Genomic DNA, 20196 nt, shown 5'->3' on the forward strand with positions numbered 1-20196 from the left:
GTTTCATCCGTGTTTTTGGTAGCGTTGCTTCTTCCAAGTGAAGGTTAAAAGCTGGAGGGCAAATCTGGACTTCTGTTTGGGTCTAAATTCAGAGAGGCACAGTGATTTATTTGTTACCTTTGGGAGGAGTTTAACATGATAATTAATGCTGTTCTACTTCATAAATGAGCCTCACAGCTGAATAAAATTTCCATACTTGTAAGTGAAATGCGGATGTGCAGTCCGCTTCCAGTTTCTAAATATCCAGTGTAAATTTCATTTGCATATCACTGACCGGAGGTTTACTCTAGTTATTCTAATAATGTGATGATAGATTTTTGATCAACTTTGTACAAGAAACAAACAACCTTTATTTTCCCTGATGGGATGAAGAGCGGGGCACTTTAGAAACTGCAGCTCTTTTACTGACTAAAGTTTTAGGTTATACACAAACATTGTCAAATAATTTTTGGTTTATCTTTAAAAGCAATGCTTTGTCTTTGCAGTGTACATCAGAGTGAAGCTAAGCTGTAAAGATGCATTAGTTATTTATATAAATGACCTGTTTCTATAAACCAGTTTTGGATTTAGTCTTGATTGTTGGGGAATTGTAATGAACATAATGCCTCATTAGCATCAAAAACAAAGCTGCTGAAGGAGAATCAAACCAGAAGAGCAACGTGGAATAAAACTATGAGAGCAGAAGACAGCTTGGTCTCATGTTTGGGCAGGTCGTGACATTATTATACACCATTTGACAGACAGGATGCATTATGTGGTCACCTACGCCGGGCGGGCAGCGTTCATTAAAGTGTCTGCTCAATAACTCGAGAACCGTTCGGACTACACTTACCAAATTTCATGGGTCGATATTTTATGACCAAAACAAGGCTGGGATTGTATATGGGGTCACTTGACATGACCTTGACCTTTCAAGGTCATGATAAGTTTTTTCATGTCCACTTCACATCAAAGAAACGGTTTGAAGGATTTTGATGAAACCTTGCGTTTTTTTTTTTTTTTTTTTTTTGCCATATCAAGACATTATGCACAGATCAACTCCTGGAAGTTAAATCTTTGTCATGTCACAACAAACAGGGTTAATCTAGCGTGACGGGCGGATTTTGCCACGCCTGGCGGTGCTTTTGTTAAGTTTGGAAATGGCTGGTTTTAACCTACAGGTTAACCAGCCGCTGTCTTAACCTGTAGGACAGCACTAAAAGGAGGGCCCAAACCCCTCCTTTTAGTGCTGTTTTTAAAAACCACCATCTGGAAAACAGTTGTTACTAACTGCTACACCTTTCTGCTAAAAACCAGCAAACCAGATGAGCAGTGACCACTTAAATAAAAAGAAAAGGAAAAAAAAAAAGTACATTTTACAGGGAGATGAATCCTCAGAGCTGTGAACCAGAAAATCATCTTGTTTGCTGGCTTACTGTGTTTAGACAGGCATCAGGATGATGATGCTATCCCCCACTTGTATTTGCTTTCCAAGACTGACAGAAGCTGTAATTTATTTGTCAGAAAAAAAGCTTAAAAGAAAACGCCATAAAGGAAAATGCTGGATGGATCCAAGGGGAGGGCTGAAGGATCTGGATCTGATGTGTGTTGCATCGTATGGCTTTTGGAAGTCAGATCTGGTCATCAGCCCATTAAAAGACAAACAAAACTATTTATTGCACTGCTTATCACACAGAGAACTTCCTTCTATGTGATGAGTTATAGTTCTGGAACTAAAGCGATTTGAAGTCGACCTCTTCCACGTGTCACGTCAGTACTGAGGCGACACTAATGTCGGAGCAAACCATCCTCGGGGTGATTGCTCTTTAATGTGCATAACTGGATGAAAACAGGCTAGCTCCATATAAGGAAAAGTCCAAAAGGACCCTGTTCCCAGATCTGATCCAAGCTCAGGGCAGAACTCCCACATGGATTGGATTTTCTTACATTAGAGATAACAAACCACCAGGGAGTAAACGGCAGGTCAGAAACCACTCAAAGAGAAACACGCAGTCTGTTCGGTGATTCTGCCGCACATCCTTCAGAGTTTAAAATCCCTCAAATTAAGGTCTGTGATTGCTCGTTATTAATCCAGTGTGCTTTATGTTTGAGCATACTCCCCTTCTCTCTCTCTCTCTCTCTCTCAGCTTGCACTTCAGATTTCAAACATTTACACAGTGAGAACACTCTGTATTTAAGACTGCTCCTAACAGGGAATGCTGTCTGTCTGACAGATATTTGTCCGGGGCTGTGTGACTCTGATTTGTGTCTGCTGGAGCAAAGGGTTCTTGTTCTTGTTTGCGTTTGTTCTGATTGCCTGATGAGAGGAGTGCCAACAAGGCTTTTAATCCCCGTTTTAATGTTTCCATCTTCCATCCAGAGCCTGTGCGGCTGTTTTGAAGATGAATGCTCTGAGCGAGGGTGACGTGGAGAGCAACTAAACTGTCTGTCACTTGGTCTCGTTACACCAGCTGGAAGGTTTCGGTATAATCCACACAGGCGTTCTGGTCTCTCACCTGCTGCAAAAGCCAAAGAGAGTAATTCAAACAATATGTGACGATTATATTATAATAACCCAGATATCCTAAAGAGGCCTTCAGGAACACCTCTGCATTCTTCGGCAGTGTAAGCTGCTTCAGAGAGGTTGTAAATTTTTAAGATGTAAACATCCTCATCTGCAGACAAATTGCTATTATTTACACAAGGATCTGGAGACATGTTCTTATAAGGCTCCTCACCAGTGCTTAATATTCCACTACTTTTATGGTGAAACTAAAGTAATGTGATATTAACTGCCCCTTGTTCCACAGAAGGATCCTCCTTCTCATTTGTCTGGTTATCTTTCTTCTTGAAAAAGTCTGCTTTCCCACAGTTATTTTCAGGTTGTGTTATTTTTGCGCTTTGGCTGAGTTTGCTGCTGTGATTTACGCCGTTCATCAGTCTTATAGTTCAGGGTCACTCAGATCTACATGACTCATCGGGTTTCTAAAAATAGACGCAGGCAAGATGAACACTGGCTGTTTTGCTGAAATGCAAATTCTGAATTCTTTGTTGTGACCGAATTTGCATTGCCTTTTAAATAAGCATAAACACGCAGTGAAACCAAAGAGCATGACTGAGATTAAGCAAACAAAATGCAAAAAAAAAAAACAAAACCCACACAGGATGATAGTCCAGAGCTTTGTAAGATCCTCCCACCATATGGGCCCAAAGTTTAATCGTGCTTTATTTAGCCCCATGGATACAAGCAGTGGAAAGCTCAAGATATCATCAACAAAAGGGAGCAACCGTTGTCATTTAATAAGCAAATACTGGCATAGCTACCAATTGACGACCAACTTTTTTTAGTTCCCATCTAAAAACGCAGAAATCATTTTAAAAAACGAGACTGTTTCCAAGAAGTAGGCAGCCACTCCCATACCATGTGATTAAAGGTGCCAGTTGTGCCTAAAGAGCCTAGTGCACAATTTGGGTCAGCTTCACACCATAAAGTCAACGTGGAGTCGTGAATGAAATAACTGTATTTGCTGATGATAGTGATTCCTGCAGGACTATTTAACCATGTCCCAGACACCACTCCAAACTAAACTCAGGGATATCTTCCAGAGCCAGTCTGACAGCAGGAGGATATTTCCTCCAGAACGTAACAATAAAACCTGAAGACGGCTCCCCCGTTTCCCTGAGACTCACGCCACTAAGAAGATCTCAATGCAGGTGTTTTTGTATTAGGAGTAGAAATGAGTGATTAGAGATGATGTAAATTTCATCATTTCAGTTTGGTATGCATTTGAAGATATAAGGAACGTACAGTTCTGCCTTTTCTCCCAATGGTTGCTTGCATATTGTTTTTTTTTCCAGGATTTTTGAGCCCTTATACCTTCATAAATTAATAACATACATTTTCAGGCCTTAAAAACACATTTAAGCTGTTTAGATTCTCTCCAAGCGTCACAGACAACAGACGTGTTTTTTCTATAACCAACACTGAGCACCAGTATCATGGCCTGTCATAATTTGAATAAACGGATTAATGTCTGTGGAGTAGAGGAAAAGAAACGAGCACTGCTGCTCTGGATGTTTGATCTATTTCTGATCATTTGCTGGAGGAAAACTTCAAAAAAGTGCATCTTGGGTAAACTTTGAAGGGTCATACCACCATGTGGGATAGGTGGCTGGTCAGCACACACACAGAATATGAGAGGTCTCGCTTTAACCTACATTTTGTACCAGACTCATCTTCTCTTATTTATGAGGCTTCAAAATATTTGGGAAAAAATATGGTGTGAAATTTTAACCCACGACTATGTGCTTTGAAGGCCTGCAACTTGGAAAATATTCTAGTATGAAGATGGGTTCATTTGCATAAAATAAAATCGGCTTATTCTGATGGGGTCAGGTGGGAACTTTTTAAAATTCAGTAGGTTTTTTTTTTTTTTTTTTAAATGGCATGGCCCACTTCTAAGCGGGGCACAGCCTCACCCCTGAAAAAATTCTCAATCCAACCTTAACTTTTTTTTTGGGGGGGGATGTCATCATGAGATAAATGCAGGATCTTACAGCCTGTGTTTCCCTTGTTTTTTTGTTTTTTTGGGGGGGGGGGTCTGGAGCAATTTTCGTGGCAGAGGTCTGTTTAGTCCCCAGTGATCAGATATTTTTAATGCTGTGGTCATTTATCTCTGCTGTGAGGCCAAATGCTGACTCTCTTTTGCTGATCGCTAAGATCAAGATAAAGACAGTTTGTCAGCTGTAATCAATCGTTTTGGCTGTGATTGATCCTTCAGCAGGTAACAGCCTTTATAATGCACTACATAACAGCATTATTTAGTGGTGCAGAGTCATGGACTGTGTATACTGTAAAAGGAGGAGACATGGCACTCAAAAAAAAAAATGACGATATGAAGTTATGGCTCTCCTTGTTCATTTAGATAGAGTAGGTCGAGCGAGGTCAAAGTTTATAGCACACTGGTCAACTGAGGTTTTTTTTAAAAGTGCCATACGGGCTGTACAAAATATACATTATATATAAGTGGACAATAAATGTACACTAAAATAAACAAAAGCCACAAACCTGTAAAAGCTCACCAAGGAAGGGTGCGCCAAACCATTGAGACTCTTGGAATTTCAAACTGGATCCTGAGATGGACTGGAAGCCAGTGTAGGGAGGCCAATAAAGGTGTGATGTGATCACGCCATTTCTGTCCGTGGCAATGGGTAGGCGCTCGCCTTGCAGCCGGAAGGTTGCAGGTTTGAGCCCCTGTCACTGTGCTGCGTTGTGTCCTTGGGCAAGACACTTGAACCACATTGCCTAACGGTAGCTGCATGACCACAGATGCTCGTCTCTGGATGAGTGATCTGGAACGATCATTTCGTTGTGTGCCTTGTGCGCACAATGACAATGAGTTGAATCTAATCTAATCTAAAAAGGCGAGCAGCTGCATTTTGTACAGGCTGCAGGTGAAGAAGTAATAACTGAGCAAGGCCAACATACAAAGAATCACATCAGTGTAATCGGGAGGTAACAAAGGAATTACTCTCTCAAAGGCGTGTGGAGGGAGGAAGGGAGGCCTTCACCTTATTGAGGAGCCCTAATTGACAAAAGTCACACCAAGGTTTCTTGCAGCCAGGTGACAGTAAAAAGCACTGTCGCACCCATAGGAGCTTCAAAATGGCTGCAGAACTGTAAGATTTGCCCTTAGGAATGCTTTGGACCATTGGTTTCTGGAGGACCACTGCTGTGGTGGTCTTGGTTGGAATGTTGTGAATCATGTGAGATTAAATTTATGTCTCAGTTATTCAAACAAGCCTTTAGAGTTTAAATATAGAATCTGCTTTTCAGGCAGTGGAAAACCGGTTGGCCCATATCGGGCTGCATTGTGACATCAGTTCTGTGTTTTAATTAAGAATTACTGGCGATTAGTCAAAGACGAATGTGGCTCTGCGTTACATTCAAATCCCAGACACATCACAGGATGCTCTCATCAGAGGGTGGGCTGTATTAATAAACTGGTGTAATAAGAGCACATGAACTGAGTCTGAGTCTGCTTCATAATGAAACCCACATTCATTAAGCCACATTCCTGAGTTTATGAATTGGGATCTTTTAATTAGGAGAATCCTCTGTTGAAAGTTTGCATTATTTAACATGATTATGTTAAATAATCCTGGCTTTGGGGCTCTGGTCTGTCGCTTTCTGGATGTTTTTATTGTATTTTTATATTGATGCCATCCACATAAACTGATTCATTAAATGCAGTTCTGTGTGTTATTAGTTTCTTTTATGCTCTCTGTGTTTGGATCAACACATTTGCATGTCTGTCATGTCAGGTACCGCCCGCGTCTTTCCATTATGCACAACTTGTCTTTTCGATGTACCTCCTGTGGCGGTATTGACCACCAAAGTCCACATTGGTTGGAGTGCTGCCACATTCCTTTTACCTCAGAAGTTAGATGTTGGAGCTGGGAGTAACATCACACCCACCTTGAATATGTTCCAGAGTGGTAATAAACCGTTCCTCAGCTAACTGATCATCTGCAGAGGAACGGTTTATTTGAAGAGTTTCAGTCAGGTTTCAGAATTCATCACAGTACAGAAACAGCATTAGTGAAGGTTACAAATGATCTTCTTAGAGCCTCTGACAGTGGACTCATCTCTGTACTTGTCCTGTTGGACCTCAGTGCAGCTTTGATACTGTTGACCATAACATTCTATTACAGAGATTAGAGCTTGCTATAGGTATTAAAGGTACTGCACTGCAGTGGTTTGAATCATATTTATCTCATAGACTCCAATGTGTTCATGTAAATGGGGAGTCTTCTTCACACACTAAGGTTAATTATGGAGTTCCACAGGGTTCTGTGCTAGGACCAATTTTATTTACATTATACATGCTTCCCTTAGGCAGTATTATTAGAAAGCACTGCATCAATTTTCATTGTTATGCAGGTGATACTCAGCTTTACCTATCAATGAAGCCAGATGACACACATCAATTAGTTAAACTGCAGGAATGTCTTAAAGATATTAAGGCCTGGATGACCTCTAATTTCCTGCTTCTAAATTCAGATCAAACTGAAATTCTTGTTCTCGGCCCCACAAATCTTAGAAACATGGTGTCAAACCAGATACTTACTCTGGATGGCATTACTTTGGCCTCCAGTAACACTGTGAGAAATCTTGGAGTCATTTTTGACCAGGATATGTCCTTCAATGCACATATTAAACAAATATGTAGGACCGCTTTTTTGCATTTGCGCAATATTTCTAAAATTAGAAACATCCTTTGTCAGAGTGATGCTGAAAAGCTCATTCATGCATTTATTACTTCTAGGGTGGACTATTGTAATTCATTATTAACAGGCTGTCCTAAAAGCTCCCTGAAAAGCCTTCAGCTGATCCAAAATGCTGCAGCTAGAGTACTGACAGGGACTAGAAAGAGAGAGCAGATTTCTCCCATATTGGCTTCTCTTCATTGGCTCCCTGTTAAATCTAGAATAGAATATAAAATTCTTCTCCTCACATACAAGGTCTTGAATAATCAGGCACCATCTTATCTCAAAGACCTCATAGTACCATATCACCCCAACAGAGCACTTCACTCTCAGACTGCTGGCTTACTTGTGGTTCCTAGGATACTTAAGAGTAGAATGGGAGGCAGAGCCTTCAGTTTTCAGGCGCCTCTTCTGTGGAACCAGCTTCCAGCTTGGATTCGGGAGACAGACACCCTCTCTATTTTTAAGATTAGGCTTAAAACTTTCCTTTATGATAAAGCTTATAGTTAGGGCTGGATCAGGTGACCCTGAACCATCCCTTAGTTATGCTGCTATAGGCCTAGTCTGCTGGGGGGTTCACATAATGCACTGTTTCTTCTCATTCACCTTATTTACTTTGTTTATACTCCACTCTGCATTTAATCATTAATTGATATTAATCTCTGGCTCTCTTCCACAGCATGTCTTTCTCTCCCCTCAGCCCAACCGGTCGCGGCAGATGACTGCCCCTCCCTGAGCCTGGTTCTGCTGGAGGTTTCTTCCTGTTAAAAGGGAGTTTTTCCTTTCCACTGTCGCCAAGTGCTTGCTCATAGGGGGTCGTTTTGACTGTTGGGTTTTCTCTGTATTATTGTAGGGTCTTTACCCACAATACAAAGTGCCTTGAGGCGACAGTTTGTTGTGATTTGGTGCTATATAAATAAAATTGAATTGAATTGAATTGAATTAATACAGACTATAAGTTTACACTCGCTGCTCCCGTCTTCAGTCGCGAAGTCAGGGTTGGTGTAGTTTTTCCGACTTTAAGTGGAAACTCAGATTTTAGGGGCGATCCAGCTGAAAATTCTGACTGGGAACTCGGGATTTCTGATGTCCGACTTCAAATAGAACGCAGCGACAGTCACAGGTTCATCAGACAGGACTCTGTTGTGTTTTGCACTTGATTTTGTTTTTTTTTGTCACTTGACGGTCACGCTTAGACAGTGATACTTGGTTAGAGTAGAGTTTTCCTGTGTCTCTTTACAACCACAGCTGTCGCCCCCCTGGTGGCCATTAAAAAAATACAGGTTCAAGGCGCTTCGCCTGGCTTTCACTTTTCAGACACAGAAGCAAGGCCCATCTTCTATACCATCTGTGAATTTGGCAACATATGACGTCATCTTTCCAAAGTCAGTGTTGGAAAGATGATATATCTCAGTCAACTGAGATACATCAGAGGCTTTTACATTATGACCACTGACAGGTGACGTGGATAACACTGATTATCTCTTCATTGTGGCACCTGATGTGGGTGGGATATATTAAGGAGCAAGTGAATATTTTGTCCTCAAAGTTGATGTGTTCGAAGCAGAGTTTGACTGGGTCAGAGGATCTCCAAAACTGCAGCTCTTGTGGGGTATTCTGGCCCGTGTGGTCCGATTGGCGAACTAGAACAGATAAGCTATTCCAGCTCATTTAATGCTGGTTCTGATAGAAAGGTGTCAGAATACACAGAGCATCACGGTTTGTTGTGTATGGGGCTGCATAGCTGCAGACAGGTCATGCTGACCCGTCCACCACCAAAAGCATCAACAATGGGCATGTGAGCATCAGAAATGGACCACAGAGCAATGGAAGAAGGTGGCCTGGTCTGATGAATCACATTTTCTTTTACATCGTGTGGTGCGTGTGTGCCACTTACCTGGGGAACACCTGGCACCAGGATGCACTATGGGAAGAAGGCAAGCCGACAGAGGCAGTGTGCTGCTTTGGGCAATGTTCTACTGGGAAACCTTGGGTCCCACCATCCATGTGGATGTTACTTTGACATGGAACACCTACCTAAGCACTGTTGCAGACCATGTACACCCTTTCATGGAAATAGTATTCCCTGATGGCTGTGGCCTCTTTCAGCAGGATAATGCGCCCTGCCACAAAGCAACAGTGGTTCAGGAATGGTTTGAGGAGCACAATAATGAGTTTGAGGTGTTGACTTGGCCTCCAGATTCCCCAGATCTCAATCCAGCTGAGCATCTGTGGGATGTGCTGGACAAACAAGCCCGATCCATGGAGGCCCCACCTCATAGCTCCCAGGACTTAAAGGATCTGTTAACATTTTGGTGCAGATACCACAGCACACCTTCAGGGGTCAAGTGGAGTCCATGGGTCGACAGGTCAGGGCTGTTTTGGCATCCAACACAATATTGCGCAGGTGGTCATCATGTTATGCTTGATTGGTGTATGCAGTTTTTTTTTCCTTTTGGATTGACCAATGTTATGTTCAGACATACAACACTGATATTACAGATATCAAAATAAAAGCATCTAATTGACAGGTACTTGAGCTTTGGTGGAACAGTCAGGCAGTGTAATTCTCCTGTCTATGGTCATATGCATTCAGGTATTCAAAGGGATGTTGTTTCCAAGGCAACCTTATAATATGACACACACACTCGAACACTCGGTCCTTACTGGGCTGGAAATGTCCTCTGGCCAACACTGCTCATTAGCCTTCACCTCTCTTCCTGCTGGTATCTGCATGAGTTCTCTCTGTCTCTCTCTCATATACACACACACACACACACACACACACACACACACACACACACACACACACACACACACACACACACACTACCAGTCAAAAGTTATGAGAGCTTAGTCTGGTTTACTTTTACAGTCAAATCTCAGTCTCCAGCTCTCTGAGAGTCATTAATGACACTGATCCCCCGTGCGTGTACAATATTTTCCCACCTTGGCTGCCTGTTTCACCTTCTTCTATCATACTCTTTATTTTTATTTCATTTATTTATTTTAACAATTGTTCTCTTCCACCTGCAGGGCGTAGGTCTCTCAGTTCATGGACGGTTTCGAGTGGCCACCGAGAAGACGCTGTTTGCCATGCCAGAGACTGCCATCGGTAAGCCAGTTATCCGGCTGAGCGGGAGCAGGGCTGGGTGGCAGGGACTAGCCCCACACCGGCGGGAATGGGTATCTAGACTATTAATTATGTAGGAGCAATGATTACAAGCTTGACCCAGTTCACATATGAGGTCTGTCTGCACGTGTAGCTGGGGAACAAAATGCCAGCAGGAAGATGATTTGTATTCAGTACACAGTATATGTTGATAACCTCATCCCTAAATGAGGTTGAAAATTAACTGCTAAAATTAGCAGTGTGATAAAGGGAGTCTAACATGGAAAGAATCCATCTTTTAAACTGCTAGCTGGTTAGCAAGCTGCATTCATAAACTGTACAGGTGCAGCACAGAGGTACACATACCTGCTAATTAGTGCTAAGTAACAGACTAATAAAATAATTATAACTAACAACAAATTTGCTTCCATCACATTTGATTTTCTGCCGTTTGTCGACTGTTTTCTTGTTATATTGCAACTGTTGGTGACGCTTAGAGGGCATAGGGAACATCTTTGTTGTAGAGCAGCGGGATGAATCGCAGGTCAGTTAAAATTGTTTTTTCCTTTCCGCTGCTTCTTACGTGCATTGCTTGGACATGTTCATTCAACAGCTCTGGGATCAGCAGCAAGAGCTTTGCAAAGTGGCCAGGCTACGTTTGGCAGACATGCCTTCATCACTGAGAGAGAAGATTAGTCACCACCTCCATAAAAATGTTCAAGAGGCCATGTTCAGTGACAAGAAATAGATGAGGTGAAGCCTAGGAGAAAGCGATTAGGTGTGCCTGTCAATTAAGCAGCCACACCCCCTCACTTTGACCCTTAACAATATCTAAAGGAGTGAGCCAAGTTGAACGTTTGAATACAGGAGTCTTTGGGGGACTGACTCGCTTTTGAAGAGAGCCTCATGTGGACATTAGAGGAACTGCGTGAAAATGAAGCACCTCAGTCATTTTAAACTGCCGTGTTATTGTCTATTTTAAAGTGGAAATACTCCAAATGTCATTTCAGGACCCTTAAATGAGTTGTTGTGGTTGGTTAGTTGGACTTGTAAAGTGCAATAATGTTAATTGTGTGGACTCACTGGACAGCACATCACTTTCTGTACTTAAAAAAAGATTGATATAGAAGAGTCAAGCCCAGTGAGAGGTGATCCAGCGGTGCAGCTGTCATCAGTAACGGATGCTGCTTTTCCCATATGTGATTCATCTTTTCCTTCTCCTGTCTATCTTTTCCTGGAAGACGTACACGTCAGTGATAGAAAAGCAGGCTGTACATTGTTCTGCTTCTGTTGCAGCCTTCTGACACACAAAATTATTTTTTTTATCTGAGCCTCCAGAGAGATGGGAGGGGAAAAAAACAGATTGCATCATCCAGAAGGGAAGAGACAGATCCAGGACTTCAACACAGTCACAGTGCAGGAAAGACAAATACTTTGGAGGTTTATGCCAAGAGTTTAGAGTTCTTGATTAAATGTTCTAAAAATATTTTATTTAAAAATCTGTTATTCCACTCATTGTCTTGTGGAGTATAGGGCCTCCACAGTCATCTTCCACTTCTTGCAGTCCCTGCCGGTTAATTTGACTACCTCCCAGTTCAGTCCTAACGCCCCACCCGCTTTGAATGTTATCAGTACATTAAATGCATGTTATCAACAGTTATTAGACCCATTGTTAAGGTCCAGGAGGGGCCGTCTCCACCTCCTAGCCTGTCAAAAAGGTTGTTATCATCGTTCTAATCAAGGAACACTGTTCCGTTGTGACGTGGACTGGAGTGGATGTCTGGAGTGGATCTGGATTCATCGTAGTTCCTCCCAGCAGCCAGCTACCGCTCTAATTCAGCCGATTTGAATGTTATCAGTCCTTAAATGCACTTTATTAACAGTTATAAGTCCCATAAGTGTAGTTCAGACTGGACCCTCCTGCACCTGCTAGCCATCTCAGTTGGCCGTTATCACTAATTAGAGCGGAATCCAGATCCACTCCAGACATCCACTCCAGTCCACGACACACCGGAATAGTGATCCTTGATTAGAACCATGATAACAACCTTTTTGACCGTCTGGGAGGTGGAGACGGCCCCTCCTGGCCCTTAACTATGGGTCTGATAATCGTTGATAACGTGCATTTAATGGACTGATAACATTCGAATTGGCTGAATGCCTTCAGGTCCTTCATCTGCGTCTCCAGGTCTCCCTTGGGTGGCCTTGCTTGTGTTTCCCTTTGGGGTTCCATTCAAGTGCTTGCCTGGTGATGTTGGAAGGCTCTGCCCATTGAGTATGCCCAATACATCTCCATTTTTGCCCTTGAATCTGGATGTCCATCAACTGTTGTTTAGTTTGTGTCCAATGGGCTTCATTTGGCACTTTGTCAAACCACTTCAAGTGGAGGAGTTGTCTAAGGCACTTATTGGTGAAAACCTGGATGCATTTGGAACTGGAATTCGTCATTCTCCAGGTTTCTAAGCCTTATAAGAGCACTGCTCTCACATTGGAGTTTAACAGCAAAAGCTTGCTGAGCTTTCCTGATTCTGGCTTTGATGTATTCTTCGGTGCCCTGAGTAGTGCCGATCACACTGCCAAGGTATACAAACTCTGACACTTTCTCTACTGCTGCTCCTCCTGTGTTGAGAACTCCTTGTTTGGTGTTCAGACACAGCAGTTTGGTCTTCCAAATGTCCAGCTTCTTCATCAGTGTCCACTGGATTCCCTTTCCATCACTGGTGTAGGCTATTCTTGTCAAGAACCCAGTCAAGAACAACAAGGAAAAGAAGGGGGGATATCAAGCAGTCGTGTCTCACGTCAACATCTGGAACCCCTCAGACAATCTCCCGCCATGAGTAACCTGGCAGGTAAAACCATGGTATAGCTCCGATATGAATACCACGATCTTCTCAGGCATTCTATAGTGTCTCAAGATGTTCCAGATGGTTTGCCTACCTACACTATCAAACACCTTATCAAAATCTATGAAGGTTGCATACAAGGATGACTGCCACTCTGATGACTGTTCTACAATAATTCCTAAGTGTGGTAAACTGGTATGTATAAGGCCACTACTTCCTAAATTCTGCCTGCTCGTCATGCAATCTGCTGTCAACGACGTCCTTCATTCTCTCTAAGATGATTCTGGTCAGGAGCTTCCTGGCGGTCGATAGCAGGGTAATGCCTCTCCACTTCCCACGCTGTGGCAAGTCTCTGCTCTCAGGCAGTTTAAACAGCAACCCTTTCTTCCAATCTGCTGGAATCCTCCCTTCAGTCCAGAGTCCAGATCAGGTTCAGAAGCTTATGCAGCCAGTATACAAGTTCTGGGCTTGCCTCCTTTAGCACTTCAGATGGTATGTTGTCTGCTGCTGCTGCTTTTCCATTCTTTAGCCTCTTAAGACCCTTATGGATCTCCTTTTTAGTGATCTGCCCATTGTTACTATTAAGCGGCTCTCCTTTATTTAACTGTAGTGGATTTTGTTCTGGAGGCCTGTTGAGCACTTCCTCAAAATGTTCTTTCCAACGTGCTAGCTAGGCCTCAACTGATGTAAGCAATTTGCCTTGCTTGTCTCTCACCGGTCTGTTCAGGTTGCTCCTCCTTCCACTTAATATCTGGTTGTTTCATACTTTCAAATTTTCGACATTCTGCAGCTGTTTCTGCGTGTTTTGTACTCTCATTAGCATAATTTGTCTTTTCTCAGCTTCTTCTTTACTACTTTGGCTATCTCTGTGTGTCCAGCTGCTGCTTGCTGCTTCTGTTGCTTTGTTCTTGCTTGATTCAATTACTGTTTTGCTGCTTTTCTATCCCTGTTTGGTATCTTATCTTCTACTGCCTGTAATTGGTCATAGAAGTGCTGTTTCACCTCTTCTTTTGTACAGAGGTGGCAAAAGTACTGACATTCTGTACTTAAGTAGAAGTACAAGTACTTATGTTAAAAAATACTTTAGTAAAAGTCGAAGTACTGGTTCAACTTCTCTACTTAAGTAAAAGTAAAAAAGTACAGGCTCTGAAATGTACTCAAAGTAAGAAAGTAAAAGTAGTTCTTTGGAGGATGTTTCTACCTGCTATTTTTGTGTAAAACTAACCGAACCTCATTATATATTATTGTAATAATATAAAATAATATTACATGAGAATAGAAACATTATTCCAATCTAAATTTTAATCCTAATGAATGCACTCAGCTTGAATCTGTTATGTAGGACACAAACTGTGAAAGTGAATTTAAGCACAGCTCTGTTCTCTGTGTCCTCCATAGTAGAGGGTGACTGTGCCTCCACCTAAACACCAACATGAGGATACTCAGGGGTTACAGTGGGATTCAGAAGGTGGAGGAACCCTAAGATCAGCTGTAGTGGCTCTGCATGGGGAGAAGAATCACAGCTTTCTATTGTGAGCTGCAGTAAATGATGTTGGTGTGCAGGCTGTGATCAGCTGACCTGCTGCTGCTGCTCTGAGGTTTACTGCTCTGTGTGGATGAACTGAACTCACAAAGATGTAACCCAGTATTTCACAGCTCTCTGAGCTGATCTCCATCCCCTACACTGACAGCATACAGGCTGTAGAAATGTTGGATTCAGTGAATGAATCTCAGCATCAGCAGCTTTGATTCAAACTCATCTCTGCTGCACTGATGTAACCTGTAACTCTGACCATGAACACAGTCTCTGTGCACCAACACAGAGCTTTACTGTAAATACAGTACAACAAGCTAACCTAAACTGCAGTATTTTCATAGAATCTTTGAATTACACAACGTCAGCATACTTCAGTTTGTTTTCAGTCCTTACCTTTAATTCTAACCTCTCTTCTTCCTCTCCTGTCCTCTTTCTCCATCTCTGAGTGAACTTCTCTCTCTTTGCTCTCCCTGAAATGCAGCAGCTCTTCTTTTAGCTAGCAGACACACTGTGTAACAAACTGCAGACACTTTGTGTGTTTGCTGATATTTGTTGAGCATTTAGAAACGTTGCATTTACCTGCCACACGTTACTCCCTTCGTGCTCGCTCCTCTTCAGTAGCGCTAGCTAAGCTGTTTATGTGCCGCAGCGCAACTTACGGACTCGGTCCGGCCCGCTGTAACCCCTGATTATAGCGCTATAAATGATACATTAATTATATGGGTTTGCGTATTTAATCCCTTTGTACGAGATAAGCCCCGATGATGGAGGATACGCCAGTACGATTGTCTCTTATGTGTTATTATTCCTCCGTTTAGGCTCAGATCGTTTGATGTTTGACGGCGCACTGACCGGAAATGTTAACTTCTCTCTGACGTGTTAAAAAGTAACGAGTCTGTTTGAAAATGTAAGAAGTAGAAAGTACCGATACTTGTGTAAAAATGTAGGGAGTAAAAGTAAAAAGTAGTCAGAAAAATAAATACTTAAGTAAAGTACAGATACCTGAAAAATCTACTTAAGTACAGTAACGAAGTATTTGTACTTCGTTACTTCCCACCTCTGCTTTTGTAGCATTTGTTGCAGCATATCACATGATGATGGTGACCTTCTGGAATCTGGACTTGAACTTTGCTCTGATGATACGGTCCGATGCTGGTTCCCATTCCATTAGGCTGAAATTTGCTATTTCGGCTCCTTGCATGTTTACCTTGCCACCTGTCTCCCTCTTATTCACACACATGCATTTTGTCTTGCTTCGACTGAATTTCATTCCTCTTCTCTCCAGAGCGTACCTCCACCTCTCCAGGCTCTCTTCCACCTGCCCCCTACTCTCACTGCAGATCAGTGTCGTCTGCAAATGTTGTAATCCACAGAGACTCCTGCCTGACCTCATCAGTCAGACTGTCCATCATCACTGCAACCAAGAATGTGCTCAGAATTGATCCCTGATGTAATCACCTCCATCTTGACCCCATCTGTCACTCCTACTGCACGCCTCACCACTGTCTCACTCTCCTCACACGTCCTGCACCAGCTTCACTGGGATAATTTTTTTTTTGACTCTTATAAGGACTGTAAAAGTGATCTTCACATTTTATCCAGCATGACCTGAAACTGAGGTCACAAAGCAAGGGAAATAAGACTGTTTTCCCATAGACTTGTATGCAACCAGGTCTTTTTGCATCCTACTGGCCATTGCAGGTTAATGCATTTCTGCATTGAATGTGCCTTTTAAGTGTGGAAGCTACATCCATCTTTTATACAGTCTTTGTAAGCAAGCATAAACATCACATCCTGTGGATTCTTCACCAATAATCAGTCCTCAGGCTGGTCCTTCAGGTGGCAGCTGAAGAGTTGAGGAAGGTCTTTTTTTTTTTTTTTTTTTTTTTTTAAAGTTGTGTTCCAGTCAGTATGTCTGGTATAAAAAAATATCATTCAATACATGGGAGAATAACATCAGACCTGTTTAAAGAAAATGGATTACTCATAGATTACTCACATGGATCACCTATTAGAAGATCTTTTAAAGCGTGATAGCTTGAACCACCAAGTATGTGGTCAACAACTCATCTGTTATTTGCAGTGTGAGGCAGGTTCTTTGGTGTAAAAGGCCACTGCTCAGACACTGCTCTCTAGCTAATTGTCTCTAATAGACAGATGGTCGTCTTCTGAGGTGCTGAGGAGATTAGGAACAAATCTCTAACAGCAAATGCAGCTGACATTGTACCGTAAACTGGCATGTTGTCCATATCCACATGAATTATCGCAGTTCTATTGCTGCATGTGAATGTAAATGCATATAAACTATTTGCAGAGTGATATCAATGAAATTACATTGCCAAACGTATTGCCATAACAGGTCTCTTTTGCATATCAGACACTGAGTCTCAATGGGACCTTTATAAATAAAGGTTAATAAAAAAAAGTATTCGCTCATTCGCTCACCTTCACACGCATATGAACTTGAGTGACATCCCGTTCTTAATCCATAGGGTTTAATATGATGTTGACCCACCCTTTGCAGCTATACCAGCTTCAGCACTTCTGGGAAGGCTTTCCACCAGTGTTTACGGGAATTTCTGACCATTTTTCCAGAAGCACATTTGTGAGGTCAGACACTGATGTTGGAGAGAAGGCCTGGCTCATAGTTTCCGCTTCAATCCATCCCAAAGGTGTTCTATCAGGCTGAGGTCAGGACTCTGGTCAGGCCAGTCAAGTTCTTCCACACCAAACTGGCTCATCCATGTCTTTATGGACCTGCTTTGTGCACTGGTGTGCAGTCATGTTGAACAGGAAGAGCCATCCCCAAACTGTTCCCACAAGGTTGGGAGCATGAAATTGTCCAAAATGTCTTGGTATACTGAAGCATTAAGAGTTCCTTTCACTGGAACTAAGAGGCCGAGCTGCGTAAGGCTTGTATGCAGCTGCTCGGCCATGGAAACCCATTCCATGAAGCACTTTCACTTTGTTATAATGCCACTAACAGTTAAGTGTGGAATATTTAGTAGTGAGGAAATTTCACAACTGGACTTGTTGCACAGGTATCATCCTATCAGAGTACCAAGCTGGAATTCACTGAGCTCCTGAGAGCGACCCATTCTTTCACAAATGTTTGTAGAAGCAGTCTGCATGCCTAGGTGCTTGGTTCATGCACCTGTGGACATGGAAGTGATTGGAACACCTGAATTCAGTTGTTTGGATGGGTGAGTGAATACAATACAGTGCAATATAGTGTATTTGTCACAGTGGATTTGTGTTGGGAATAAGACTGTGGTCAGTTAATGTCCTCAGTGTCTTCTCAGTCAGTGTAATCACATCATAAAGGTTCTGAGAGTGTTTTATTACCTCTTTGACTTTCTGTGCAGGTGTTATTATGTTTGTCCTGGAATCAGTGGAATAGGAAAGTGCTTTTCAGCGTGGGCACTGCTCTTTTTTTCTGCAGCTTTAATGTTAGTCTGTTCAGGTTCTGATTAATTGACTTCGTGCACTCACTCTCTCATACGTGCAAATGTCCGAGGACCCTCGAGTCATTCTTCATTTGACACCCACACATACAAACAGAAACATGTCAGGTATGTTATTCTGAAGTACCCAGGGCTCCAACTTTATAATAAATCTTCTACTGATGTGTAGCATTGTGGAGTAAGAGAAGGGTAAAGATTATGTTGTCAGAGGACAGGAAATGAGCGTAGCAGCAAGAAAAAGGAGGAGATTCTCGCTGATGTGGTCTGATATTTGTGTGGGATTTTCTCAAAGGCGAGGCCACAATAAGGAGTGGGAGGAAATGGGACCATAATTCAATTGTACATGCTCAGGATTGGCTATAATGGGTCGTAGATATTCTACACTGTATGTGTGTCTGTTAGTCTGTTTTAAAGTATTAATTCTTTTTACAATGTGCTCACTTGGACATAGGATACTTTTTGGGCAATTTTAACCTCACCATTAAGTTTCTTGAGTGTCCTGCTCTCTTGGAAACTCTCCCATCACTTTGGCGAGGAGAGCAGGAAATCTCACCTAATCCCCTTCCCAGCTGCTGTGGCCATAACGTTGTCACGATTGTTTTTACTAAAAGCTGTTGACTTGCAGGTCAGCGCATGGCCTGTGCAATCAGAAACTTCACACTGCGTGATTTTCCATCAGGAACGAGAGTGTTCTGCCTCTTTCGCTGGAAAGCAGCTGCCTTTTTATTTATAGTTTTATTTCATCCCAAAATTATGATAAACAACTTTTTAAATGACCATAACTCATTACCATTTCTGCTGGAGAGAAAATTCAAACTGCTTCAGAAAGAAGAGACAACAAGCTTTATGGGGATATTTTATGTATCATGGTCGCACAAAGCACTCACAAGATACTGCATATACTGTATATTTTAATTTCATATAGTAACACTAATCAATAAAGAGTTTTTTTTTCCTACTGAAACTAGTTACGCTAATTTAACTCTGGATACAAAGCTAAACATCCATCTATTCATTCTCTTCTGCTTATCCAATTCAGGGTTGCTGGGCCGTAGGGTGAGAGGCAGGGTACAACAATGATAAAATATAACTTGGTAATTATCATGAGGGTTACAGAAACTGTGTCATTAAGTGTCTTCTTGAAACAGTTTTTTTTATAGATTAGCATTTATGTTTGTCCCGGCTTGTATAGTTTTTTTTTTTAATTTTACTGTCTTTGTTTTATTAGTATTTATAGTTCATATTGGCTTTTTTGCATTTTCAGTTCTTTTTTTCTTGTTGTTTTAACTGTTATCTTAACTTTACCTTAATTTGATCTTGTTTTGTTTGGCATTAGAGCAGTAATGTACACTAATCAGGCATAACATTATGACCACTGAGAGGTGAAGTGAATAACAGAGTTTGATGTGTTAGAAGCAGGTAAAATGGCCAAGCATGAGAATCTGAGCGAGCTTGACGAGGGCCAAACTGTGATGGCTAGACGACTGGGTCGGAGCATTTCTAAAACTGCAGCTCTTGTGGGGTGTTCCCGGTCTGCAGTGGTCAGTATCTATCAAAAGCAGTGAACGTGCGGGGCTCACTGATGCAGGTGGAGACTGAAGGCTGGCCCGTGTGGTCAAATCCAACAGATGAGATACTGTAGCTCAAACTGCCAAAAACATTAATGCTGGTTCTGATAGAAAGGTGTCAGAGTGCACAGTGCATCACAGTTTGTTGTGTTTGGGGCTGCAGACAAGTCAGGGTGCCCATGCTGACCCCTCTTCATCACTAAGAGCACCAACAATGGACATGTTAGTTATCTATATATGCTGTTTCTCAAATTATGCTATTTATTTGTAAATATATATATATATATATATATATATATATATATATATATATATATATATAATATAAAAGCCAGCTTGCACTGGAGGGACCTCAGAAACTAAGTTTCGTTCCTGTAATGTTTTACATGTGGATGTCACTTTGACACGTACCACCTACCTAAGC

The 20196-nt window shown here is 42.0% G+C and overlaps 1 protein-coding gene across 1 annotated transcript in view; it reads left to right on the forward strand.

The window, feature by feature from the left end:
- hibch (3-hydroxyisobutyryl-CoA hydrolase) overlaps positions 1–20196 on the forward strand; it is a 35461-nt gene that overhangs the window by 7475 nt on the left and 7790 nt on the right. The window contains exon 7 of the mRNA XM_030758779.1: positions 10285–10363. Within this exon, the coding sequence (XP_030614639.1) occupies positions 10285–10363 (79 nt within the window). The remainder of the gene's footprint in view (positions 1–10284; positions 10364–20196) is intronic.

This window comes from Archocentrus centrarchus, chromosome 21 (assembly GCF_007364275.1).
Source record: "Archocentrus centrarchus isolate MPI-CPG fArcCen1 chromosome 21, fArcCen1, whole genome shotgun sequence".
Lineage (NCBI taxonomy): Eukaryota > Metazoa > Chordata > Actinopteri > Cichliformes > Cichlidae > Archocentrus > Archocentrus centrarchus.